The sequence below is a fragment of the Ranitomeya variabilis genome, chromosome 5, assembly GCF_051348905.1.
Source record: "Ranitomeya variabilis isolate aRanVar5 chromosome 5, aRanVar5.hap1, whole genome shotgun sequence".
NCBI lineage: Eukaryota > Metazoa > Chordata > Amphibia > Anura > Dendrobatidae > Ranitomeya > Ranitomeya variabilis.
The window spans coordinates 587,153,386-587,166,141 of NC_135236.1; the positions used below are offsets into that span (position 1 = coordinate 587,153,386).

At 45.1% G+C, this 12,756-nt stretch overlaps 1 protein-coding gene across 3 annotated transcripts in view; it reads right to left on the reverse strand.

The window, feature by feature from the left end:
- Positions 1-758: 758 nt before the first annotated feature.
- NME5 (NME/NM23 family member 5) overlaps positions 759-12,756 on the reverse strand; it is a 388,198-nt gene continuing 376,200 nt past the window's right edge. For 2 of the 3 annotated variants that reach the window (XM_077266013.1, XM_077266012.1), the window contains exon 6: positions 760-2,033. In XM_077266013.1, the coding sequence (XP_077122128.1) occupies positions 1,950-2,033 (84 nt within the window). In that variant the 3' untranslated portion in view covers positions 760-1,949. Of the gene's footprint in view, positions 2,034-12,756 lie in introns of all 3 variants that reach the window. The other variant, XM_077266014.1, reaches the window with a different exon arrangement.

Consider the following 12,756-nt stretch of genomic DNA (forward strand, 5'->3'; position numbering starts at 1 on the left):
CTACACATATTTTGTGCTTCAAACACCTCATATATGCAATGTCAGACAGTATTTTTATTTTGCCTTTTTTTGGGTGTCTCTCATTGCTGTATGAGGTGTTTACAAACACTAAGGGTATGTGTCCACGTTCAGGATTGCATCAGGATTTGGTCAGGATTTTACATCAGTATTTGTAACCCAAAACCAGGAGTGGGTGATAAATACAGAAGTGGAGCATATGATTCTATTCTACTTTTCCTCTAATTGTTCCACTCCTGGTTTTGGCTTACAAATACTGATGAAAAATCCTGATGCAATCCTGAACGTGGACACATACCGTAAAGGTACCTTCACACTTAACAATGCTGCAGCGAAACAGACAATGATGCAGATCACTGCAGCATCGCTATTTGGTCGCTGGAGAGCTGTCTGTGTGACAGCTCTCCAGCGACCAACGATGCCAAGGTCCCCGGGTAACCAGGGTAAACATCGGGTTGCTAAGTGCAGGGCCGCGCTTCCGATGTTTACCCTGGTTACCAGTGTTAAATGTAAAAAAAACAACAGTACATATACTCACAATCACGTCCCCCGGCGTCCGCTTCCCTGCACTGACTGAGTGACGGCCCTATCAGCAGAGCGGTCACATCACATCATTCACTTTACGGCCGGCGCTCAGTCAGTGCAGGAAGCGGACGCCGGGGGACGCGAAGATGGGTATATGTACTGTTTTTTTTTTTTAACATTTAACGCGTAGGGCGGCGCTTAGTAACCTGATATTTACCCTGGTTACCATTGTAAAACATCGCTGGTATCGTTGCTTTTGCTGTCAAACACAACGATACACGGCGATCTGACAACCAAATAAATATGTTATATGGTATGGTATAAATTTGTTCTTTGAAGCAGGGTAGAAAACTTAGAAAAAATTTTTATTAAACAACAACATTTTAAAAACAAAGGGTTCCAATTTTTTAGATAAGGCACATTACATTTGGGAAGTATAGGTAGATGCCAAATTTGACGTAACCAAACCAACCTAAACGGATTACATTTATTGCACATAATACTGGAGAATTAGTTTATTATTATATTATATTTTTAGCACAGTCACAGTAGAGGTATTTATTGGTGTAGTTAAAACCAGAATACAGTCCAACAGTAACATAACACTACACCATTTGATCTTGCCATGACACACGGCCAACATCTGACACAAAATAGGCCGCAAAACGATCCCTCATCTGCGCAATTTCCACACTTGTCCTCAGAGGATGATCATGGTAATCGGGCAATGGGTTGGCTATGGGTTCATCGAGTTCCACATTCAGTCTCTCTTTGGCCATAATGTAATTGTGGAGAACCACACAAGCCTTCACCACCTCATCCACTGTTTCAATTTTAAGATTAATGGCGGATCCTAATATACGCCATTTGGAGACAAGGATGCCAAAGGCGCACTCCACAGTCCTTCTGGCCCTGGACAGTCTGTAATTGAAAACCCTTTTTGTATGGTCCAAGCCCCGACTGGAGTAGGGTTTCAATAGGTTGGCAGACATTTGGAATGCCTCATCCCCAACCACAACAAATGGCATCGCAGTGCCTTCGGTGTGGGGAAGAGGTCGTGGCTGGGGGAAATTAAAATTGTTGCCATATAATTTTTGGCCCATATCCGACTCTTTAAATGTGCGTGAGTCATTTGCACGGCCAAACGCACCAATGTCCACTGCGAGAAAACGGCAGTCCGCACCGGCAATTGCCATGAGCACAGTTGAAAAGTATTTTTTATAATTGTAGAAAAGGGATCACTTTTCGCAGGCTTGGTAATCCGAATGTGCTTTCCATCCACTGCGCCAATACAGTTTGGAAAAGAACACACTTGCTCAAATTTCTGTGCGTTGGCCTCCCAGATTTCACTTGTAGGGACGGGTAAAAATTCCTCCCGGAGATTATCCCACAAAGCGCGGCATGTCTCAGCAATAATTCCGGAAAGAGTGGAGACTCCAATCCGGAATTGAAAATGAAGTGATCTCAAGGGCTCTCCGGTAGCCAAGAAACTGCCAAGAAGATAAAGAAATTACATTAAAGTACATTGCAATTTATAAAAGTACATTGACCGTACCAACCCCCCAAAAAATAAAAAAAAAACAAAGGGAAGAACATATCACAGTCATTCATGCGTTTCTATTGCGTTTTTGTTGCGTTGTGCGTTGCGGCGACGACGCTGCGGCGCACACCGCAAATGTGACATACAGCATCCTAGGAATGAACACTTCTGCAACATGGAACCCCAAGACACCACAGATACACGTTTATACTGAGTTATACTAAGTTTATCGCCCCATATCTTTGCTCCCATTTGCATCCAAACTCCTTGAGCAGCACGTCCATGCTGAACTTTCCTCTCACTTTGCATCTAACTCTCTCTTCGACAACCTACAATCTGGCTTCCGTCCCCACCATTCCACTGAGACTGCCCTGACCAAAATTACTAATGACTTACTTACAGCCAAAGCTAACAGACAATTCTCTATACTCCTCCTCCTAGACCTGTCCTCTGCCTTCGACACAGTTGACCACTGCCTCCTACTGCAGATCCTCTCTTCCATTGCCCTATCTTGGATCTCCTCATACCTTGCCATCCGCACATTTAGCGTTTCCTTCTCCCATACTACCTCCTCATCTCGCCCCCTCTCTGTTGGTGTCCCTCAAGGCTCTGTCCTAGGACCCTTACTCTTCTCAATATATACACTCGTCCTGGGACAACTCATAAGGTCCTATGGCTTCCAGTACCATCTATATGCCGATGACACTCAGATCTACCTCTCTGGCCCAGATGTCACCTCTCTGATCTCCAGAATCCTTGAGTGTCTATCAGCCATATCCTCCTTCTTCTCCTCTCGCTTCCTCAAGCTCAATGTGGACAAATCTGAACTAATTATCTTTCCTCCATCTCGCATATCTTCCCTACCTGATTTGTCTATCAAAATAAATGAAATCACACTTTCCCCTGTCCCCAAAATCCGCTGCCTCGGAGTAACCCTTGACTCTGCCCTGTCCTTCAAACCGCACATCCAAGCTGTCGCCACCTCCTGTCGCCTCCAGCTCAAAAATATTTCCAGAATCCGTCCTTTCCTCAACCCACACTCTACTAAAATGCTCGTGCATGCCCTAGTCATCTCCCGCCTCGACTACTGCAACATACTCCTCTGTGGCCTACCTTCTAACACTCTCGCACCCCTCCAGTCCATCCTTAACTCTGCTGCCCGACTAATTAATCTCTCTCCTCGCTACACTCCTGCTTCCCCTCTTTGCAAATCCCTTCACTGGCTCCCAATTTCTCAGCGTATCCAGTTTAAATTACTAACACTGACCTACAAAACCATCCACAATCTTTCTCCTCCGTATATTTCCACACTAATCTCTCAATATCTTCCCTCACGTAATCTCCGGTCCTCCCAAGACCTCCTCCTCTCCTCCATGCTTATTCGCTCCTCACCCAATCGCATCCAAGACTTCTTCCGAATATCACCCATCCTCTGGAATTCAGTGCCCCAACACATCCGGTTATCCACTACTTTTGGATCCTTCAAAAGAAACCTGAAAACCCATCTCTTCAAAGAAGCTTACAGCCTGTAAAGACCACACGGCCACCTCAACACCATTGGAGCTACTGCAACCCTTGACCTACTGTCTCCTTCCCCATAATCCTGTAGAATGTAAGCCCGCAAGGGCAGGGTCCTCTTCCCTCTGTACCAGTTTGTCGTTGTTAGTTTTGTTTACTGTAAGTGATATTTGTATTTTGATGTAACCCCTTCTGATGTACAGCACCATGGAATTAATGGTGCTATATAAATAAATAATAATAATAATAATAAATACATATGCTTTGACCGTGATATTGCAGCAATGCAAAGTCATGTAGATGTTTGGTGTACAGGGCAAAGCACCAGTTACTATTGGTTTTTGGTCTTGAGTTATATATGGGCAAAGTTTGGCATAAATTTTATGCAACGCGTTTTTCAAGCTACTTTGACACAAAATTGCGGGCGAAATATTGTTTTGTCATAGCCGGTAATAATTTTATCATGTTTAGCAGCGAAAGTTGAGCTAGTATGCCAAATTTCAGCATCATAGCCAGTATAGAACTCTAATGGCTATGTGCCAAAGTTTGCAAAATCCTCTTAAGGTACCGTCACACTAGGCGATATCGCCAGCGATCCGTGACGTTGCAGCGACCTGGATAGCGATATCGCTGTATTTGACACGCAGCAGCGATCTGGATCCCGCTGTGAAATTGCTGGTCGCTGCTAGAAGGTCTGCACTTTATTTGGTCGCTAGGTCGCCGTGTATCGCCGTGTTTGACAGCAAAAGCAAGGATACCAGCGATATTTTACACTGGTAACCAGGGTAAACATCGGGTTACTAAGCGCAGGGCCGCGCTTAGTAACCCGATGTTTACCCTGGTTACCAGCGTAAAAGTTAAAAAAACAAACGGCACATACTCACCAGCGCGTCCCCCAGCCTCTGCTTCCTGACACTGACTGAGCGCCGGCCCTAAACTGAAAGTGAAAGCACAGCGGTGACGTCACCGCTGTGCTGTTAGGGCCGGAGCTCAGTCAGTGTCAGGAAGCAGAGGCTGGGGGACGCGCTGGTGAGTATGTGCTGTTTGTTTTTTTAACTTTTACGCTGGTAACCAGGGTAAACATCGGGTTACTAAGCGCGGCCCTGCGCTTAGCAACCCGATGCTTACCCTGGTTACCCGGGGACCTCGGCATCGTTGGTCGCTGGAGAGCGGTCTGTGTGACAGCTCTCCAGCGACGCTGCAGCGATCGGCATCGCTGTCGCTATCGCTGCAGCGTCGCTTAATGTGACGGTACCTTTAGCTGAAGCCGCAGGCTTGGTGGAACCTCCAGTGAAAGGTCAACAGTGCCCAATGTATTTGAGATCTGGCCCTAAAAATTTACAGAACCTCTTTTCAAACATACATGTACATCCTTATAAATTTTCAGCAAAATCTGAGAAGGTCGAGTGGGGACGATTTTTAAAACTGGTCCACTTGATGTGGAATGACCCTATAATAAAATGGTACATAAAGAGTTAAATAAAAACACACACACACACAAAATCTGCATTAGGCCGTGGTCACACTTGCGAGAAACTCACGAGTCTCGCACCTCAATACCCGACACTGCCACCGGCACTCGGACCGGAGCATTCAGCTGCATAGAAATACATGCAGCCGCACGCTCCGGTCCCGAGTGCCAGATATTGATGCGAGAGACTCATGCGAGTTTCTTGCAAGTTTGACCCCGGCCTTAAACGCGATGTTTAATTGAAAAAAAAAAATTGAAAAAAAAAATGGCGTGGGCTCCCGCTCAATTTTCTGCGCCAGAGAGGGAAAGCCATCTACTGGGGGCTGATGTTTAACCTGGGAAGGGGTTAATACCTATGGATGTTCCCAGGCTATGAATCTCAGCCTGCAGCTGTATATTTAGCCTTTACTGGCTATTAAAATAGGACACCCCCCAAAAAAAATGAAGTGGGGTCCCCCTATAATTATTAGCCAGAAAAGGCTATACAGACAGCTGCGGGCTGATCTTCATGGTCTAGGAAGGTGCCATGGTTATTGCCCCCCCCCCCATCTACAAGCACCAGCTCACAGCAGCCCCAGAAATGGCGCATCTCTAAGATGCACCAATTCCGGCACTTAGCCTCTCTCTTCCCACTGCCTTGTAGAGATGGGATTTATAGTTGGGGGTTGATGCCACCTTTGAATTGTAAGGTGACATCAAGCCGGCTTAGTAATGGAGAGGCATTAATAAGATACCTATCCATTACTAATCCTATAGTTGTGAAAGGGGTGGAAATAAACAGAGCCAGAATAAAGTATTTTATTGAAATAAAACACAACACAGTTTTGCCATCTTTATTGTTCTGACAATCCATGCGACGCCCTTGAACTCCTGCAAAAAAATAAATAATAAACCAACACAAATACTCCCTGGTCCGATGCAGTCCATTTAATAACAAGTGTCCCACGACTATCTCCCCTATAGAGCTGTCACATCAGATGTGCTTGCTCTACAGGGCCTCCAGTGACACACTGACAGGAGACAATGGCTCCTGCAGAGTTATCACTGAGGGCAGGGTCGGACTGGCCATCTGGCACTTCTGGCAAATGCCAGAAGGGCCGGTGCCAGTAGTGGGCAGCTCGATCCCTGCATGCTCTGCCACTGGGCCGACTCCTCCCTGCCAGCACCGACTCACCCCCCCTGCCAGCGCCGCCGCATTCAACTATACCGGCGTCTATGACGCCGGTACAGTTGAATGCAATGATGTAGGAGAGCGCGTCTGCTGTCGCTCCCTCTCCGATCATTCCCCGCTCTGCCTCTGACACTGCGGATGCGCGATGACATCATATCATCACGTACCTGCTGTGTGGCCAGGCAGACTGCGGCCGCTGAGACTGGAGCCAGGAGCAGCGTGGGGCATGAGAAGATGTGAGGATTGTGGGTTTTTTTTAAATATATCAATGAGCGATAGCTGGATTGTGGGGCTTTTGGTGGGGGGCGCTATATTCTATTCTATGGGGGCTGTATTACATTCTATGGGGGGGCTGTATTATATTCTATGGGGGGCTGTATTACATTCTATGGGGGACTGTATTACATTCTATGGGGGGCTGTATTATATTCTATGGGGGCTGTATTACAATCTATGGGGGGGTCTGTATTACATTATATGGGAGCTGTATTGCATTCTATGGGGGGCGTATTATATTCTATGGGGGGCTGTATTACATTCTATGGGGGGTTGTATTATATTCTATGGGGGGGCTGTATTACATTCTATGGGGGGCTGTATTACATTCTATGGGGGGCTGTATTACATTCTATGGGGGGGTTGTATTACATTCTATGGGGGGGCTGTATTACATTCTATGAGGGAGGATTGCATCATACGCTTTTATGGGGCTACATTATATTCTATGGGGAGGTAGGCTGTATTATATTCTATATTAAATGTATTCTATGTATTAAATTTATTATATTCTATAAGGGGTGATTGCATCATACTCTATGAGGGGGGCTACATTATATTCTATGGGGAGTTGCATTATACTATATGAGGAGGGCTGCATTGTATTCTATGGAGGGCTACGTTATATTCTATGGGGGGCTGCATTATGCTCTATGAGGGGGCTACCATATATTATATATGCAGGGGCTGCATTATACTATATGAGGGAGCTGCATTATATTCGTGGGGGGTATATTATACTCGGGGCTACAATATATTCTGTGGGGTGGCTGCATTATACTCTGGGGTGGCATCATTATACTATATGTGGGCTGCATTATACTGTATCGAGGACTATCGGGAATACATTATACTATATGAAGAACTATGGGGTGCATTATACTATGGGAAGTGAATTGTACTACATGGATGACTATGGCGGTGCATTATACTATATGGAGCACTATGAGGAGTGTATTATACTATATGGAGGACTGAGCAGTGTATTTTAATATATGGAGGACTGTGGGGAGTGTATTATACTATATGGAGGACGATGAGGAGTGTATTATACTGTATGAGGACTGAGGGGTGTATTATAATATATGGAGGACTGAGGTGCACATTATAATATATGGAGGACTATGGGGTGTTATACTAAACAAGCAAAATTCTGCCTATTCATCGAGTGATTGGATTGTTTATGTGGGAACAGAAATCCTTGTTCTTAGCAGCACATCACTGGTGTAAACTGTAGTTGTGCTGCTGATAACATGATACTGTATGGGGACAGATTAATCTAATTGTGATTGGTCTGTTCCTTCATTCTTTCTCAGTTGGTATAAAGAGGCCGGGAAACAAGCGAACGACTTCACTATTGTCGATCACACTCGTTTAGTGGCCTGAGATCAGCGCATGTAAATACAACAGAAATGCTTCGCAGGGAGACCAGGCAAGGATGATGACAGTTGTAGTTAGCACCCGGCGCCAGGGAATAGCGCTAACTCTACTGCTTTTCCCAGCCGCAAAAGCATTTAAAAGCAATAAGACCGAGCTGTAATGCTGGATACAGCTGTAATTATATGTTATATAGTCGTGTTACACTCCCCTCACTTCTTGTAACCTACAAGTGTACAAAGATATTATACAGTCACCATGCGACAAGTGGGCCTGTGTAATTTCAAATGCCAGGTCTGGATTTGAGTCCCAGTCCGGCCCTGACTGAGGGTTCAATGAGTTCAAGTTCTCACTTTACGGCACAGCTGCGTGAGAATTTTCCAACGCTGCGGTGCAGCAAATGACAGCTTGAACTCCAGTGACCTCTGATGAGGGAATGATCCACTGCAGGAGGATACCTGCCGTCATTGTACCACCAGAGCCTCTGGAGAGCGGTCACATCTACCGATGTGACAGTTCTCCACGGGAGATCGTCGTGGGACACTCGTTATCAAATGGATTATATCGGATCAGGGAGTATATGGTGGTTTATTATTTATTTTTTACAGGTGATCGAGGGCTTTGGAACTAGGTGATTGGCGAGTATGTACTGTATGTATATATATGTACTGTATGTCTGTGTATACTGTATATGTCTGTATGTTGTTTTTTTTTTTTTACACTTGAACACAGTAGCCAGATGATGGGACTACTACTGTCCCATCATCCGACTAGCTGTCACTGTAGCAGACATAGCTGGATGGGACTAGTAGTCCCATCGGACGATGCCTGACACACAGCCCCGCAGACACAGCCCCGCAGACACAGCCCCGCAGACACAGCCCCGCAGACACACACACACACACACAGCCCCGCAGACACAAACACCCGCACAGACACGCACATCTTCTCTGCACAGTCTCCGCCCACACACTCTTCCCCCTCCCGATCTGCATTTTTTGCACGCACATCCACAGATCTTTTTAAACCTGCAGTTTTGCCACGGATTGGCCTGACACATAATGGAAGTCAATGGGTGCAGCAACGCTGCAGATCCGCAAAAAGAATTGACATGCTGCGGAAAATAAAACGCTGCGAATCCATGCTTTTTTTTTCCGCAGCATGCACACAATTATCAATTTCCCATTGACTAACATTGGTGGTGCACTGCACTGCGGATTTAATGCAATTCCGCGAGTCCAAAAACTCTGCAGAAACGCATCAAAATCTGCAACATGTGCACATAGTCTTAATGTGCGATTGGTGAGAAGTGGAGTTTTTCCAAGAGAGAGCGATGGGGCTGTGGACAGTTCGCGGAGTGGAGGTGGGGGGGGGGGGCGGCGTCTGGGGGTTTCGGCGAAATTCCCAGTGGCAGCACTGAACAGCGGTGCCAGGTAGTTACCAAACACTTGCTGCCAGTTACAAATATTTGTACTTAAAAATAACTACATGTAACAACCTGCCCAAAGGAATCTGAAGAATTAATTCAACATGGTGAAATATGGATTAAAAAACCCCATGCAACAACATCATACATATATTCTCATAGGAAAAGAAAAAAACATAAACCTGTGTAGAAAAGAAATCATCATGAAAGAGCCACTGGCAAAATAAGGGGAACAGTGATGGCTCCTGAAATGTGGAGGCAAAGGCACCAAACACCCGCGTCTATTCAATGCGAGTCATCCAGGGGTTAATTGAGAAAAGCCCCGGATACTGCCACTTAACTGGAATGTCACAATTTAGTGGAGAAAAAGCGGCTGTCTCGCAGCTGTGACTCCTGCTGCACGGGCGTTGTGCCTCCTATACGCAGGCGTGAAGCGGCTCCATGCGTGCCCGCTATGCCAGGAGTGGGCGACCACTGAGCAGGAAGGCTCTGCCCCACACATCACAACTGACTGACGCAGAGCAGTAGGGTTGAGCCTAGAGTGTATGGGCTCCTTCCAGATCCTGACTGCAGCCCATACACTCTAGCCGGCTCACTGTGAAGATGCTAGACTGTATGGGCTCCTTCCTGGTTCCCTGACTGCAGCCCATACACTCTAGCCAGCTCACTACTGAAGATGCTAGAGTGTATGGGCTCCTTCCAGGTGCCTGACTGCAGCCCATACACTCTAGCCGGCTCACTACTGAAGATGCTAGAGTGTATGGGCTCCTTCCTGGTATATATTATTGTAGATACAGACTGTATGGGCTCATTCCTGGTATATATTATTGTAGATATAGACTGTACGGGCTCCTGTCAGGTATATATTATTGTAGATATAGACTGTACGGGCTCCTGTCAGGCATATATTATTGTAGATATAGACTGTACGGGCTCCTGTCAGGTATATATTATTGTAGATATAGACTGTACGGGCTCCTGTCAGGTATATATTATTGTATATACAGACTGTACGGGCTCCTGTCAGGTATATATTATTGTAGATATAGACTGTACGGGCTCCTTCCTGGTTCCCCTGACTGCAGCCCATACACTCTAGCCGGCTCACTACTGAAGATGCTAGAGTGTATGGGCTCCTTCCAGGTGCCTGACTGCAGCCCATACACTCTAGCCGGCTCACTACTGAAGATGCTAGAGTGTATGGGCTCCTTCCTGGTATATATTATTGTAGATACAGACTGTATGGGCTCATTCCTGGTATATATTATTGTAGATATAGACTGTACGGGCTCCTGTCAGGTATATATTATTGTAGATATAGACTGTACGGGCTCCTGTCAGGCATATATTATTGTAGATATAGACTGTACGGGCTCCTGTCAGGTATATATTATTGTAGATATAGACTGTACGGGCTCCTGTCAGGTATATATTATTGTAGATATAGACTGTACGGGCTCCTGTCAGGTATATATTATTGTAGATATAGACTGTACGGGCTCCTTCCTGGTTCCCCTGACTGCAGCCCATACACTCTAGCCGGCTCACTACTGAAGATGCTAGAGTGTATGGGCTCCTTCCAGGTGCCTGACTGCAGCCCATACACTCTAGCCGGCTCACTACTGAAGATGCTAGAGTGTATGGGCTCCTTCCTGGTATATATTATTGTAGATACAGACTGTATGGGCTCATTCCTGGTATATATTATTGTAGATACAGACTGTACGGGCTCCTGTCAGGTATATATTATTGTAGATACAGACTGTACGGGCTCCTGTCAGGTATATATTATTGTAGATATAGACTGTACGGACTCCTGTCAGGTATATATTATTGTAGATATAGACTGTATGGGCTCCTTCCTGGTTCCCTGACTGCAGCCCATACACTCTAGCCGGCTCACTACTGAAGATGCTAGAGTGTATGGGCTCCTTCCAGGTGCCTGACAGCAGCCCATACACTCTAGCCGGCTCATTACTGAAGATGCTAGAGTTTTATGGGCTCCTTCCTGGTATATATTATTGTAGATATGGACTGTACAGACTCCTTTCTGGCATATATTATTGTAGATACTGACTGTACGGGCTCCTGTCAGGTATATATTATTGTAGATATAGACTGTATGGGCTCCTGTCAGGTATATATTATTGTAGATATAGACTGTACGGGCTCCTGTCAGGTATATATTATTGTAGATATAGACTGTATGGGCTCCTGTCAGGTATATATTATTGTAGATATAGACTGTACGTGCTCCTGTCAGGTATATATTATTGTAGATATAGACTGTACGGGCTCCTGTCAGATATATATTATTGTAGATATAGACTGTACAGGCTCCTGTCAGGTATATATTATTGTAGATATAGACTGTACGGGCTCCTGTCAGGTATATATTACTGTAGATATACTGTAGACTGTACGGGCTCCTGTCAGGTATATATAAGTGATGATATCAGAATGTATGGGCTCCTATCAGGTATATATATATCATTGACGGTATCAGAATGTGTGGGCTCCTGTCAGGTGTATATTAGTGATAATATCAGAATGTATGGGCCTCTGTGAGGTATATATTACAGTAGTGATGATATCAGAATGTGTGGGCTCCTGTCAGGTATATATTAGTGATGGTATCAGAATGCATGGGCTCCTGTCAGGTATATATTAGTGATGATATCAGAATGTATGGGCTCCTGTCAGGTATATATTAGTGATGATGATATCAGAATGTATGGGCTCCTGTCAGGTATATATTAGTGATGGTATCAGAATGCATGGGCTCCTGTCAGGTATATATTACTGATGATATCAGAATGTGTGGGCCCCTGTCAGGTATATATTAGTGATAATATCAGAATGTATGGGCCTCTGTGAGGTATATATTACAGTAGTGATGATATCAGAATGTGTGGGCTCCTGTCAGGTATATATTACTGATGATATCAGAATGTATGGGCCCATGTCAGGTATATATTAGTGATGGTATCAGAATGCATGGGCCCCTGTCAGGTATATATTACTGATAATATCAGAATGTATGGGCCCTGTCAGGTATATATTAGTGATATCAGAATGTATGGGCCCTGTCAGGTATATATATTAGTGATGATATCAGAATGTATGGGCCCTGTCAGGTATATATTAGTGATATCAGAATGTATGGGCCCTGTCAGGTATATATATTAGTGATGATATCAGAATGTATGGGCCCCTGTCACGTATATATTACTGATGGTATCAGAATGTATGGGCTCCTGTCAGGTATATATTAGTGATATCAGAATGTATGGGCTCCTGTCAGGTATATATTAGTGATATCAGAATGTATGGGCCCTGTCAGGTATATATATTAGTGATGATATCAGAATGTATGGGCCCATGTCAGGTATATATTAGTGATGGTATCAGAATGCATGGGCCCCTGTCAGGTA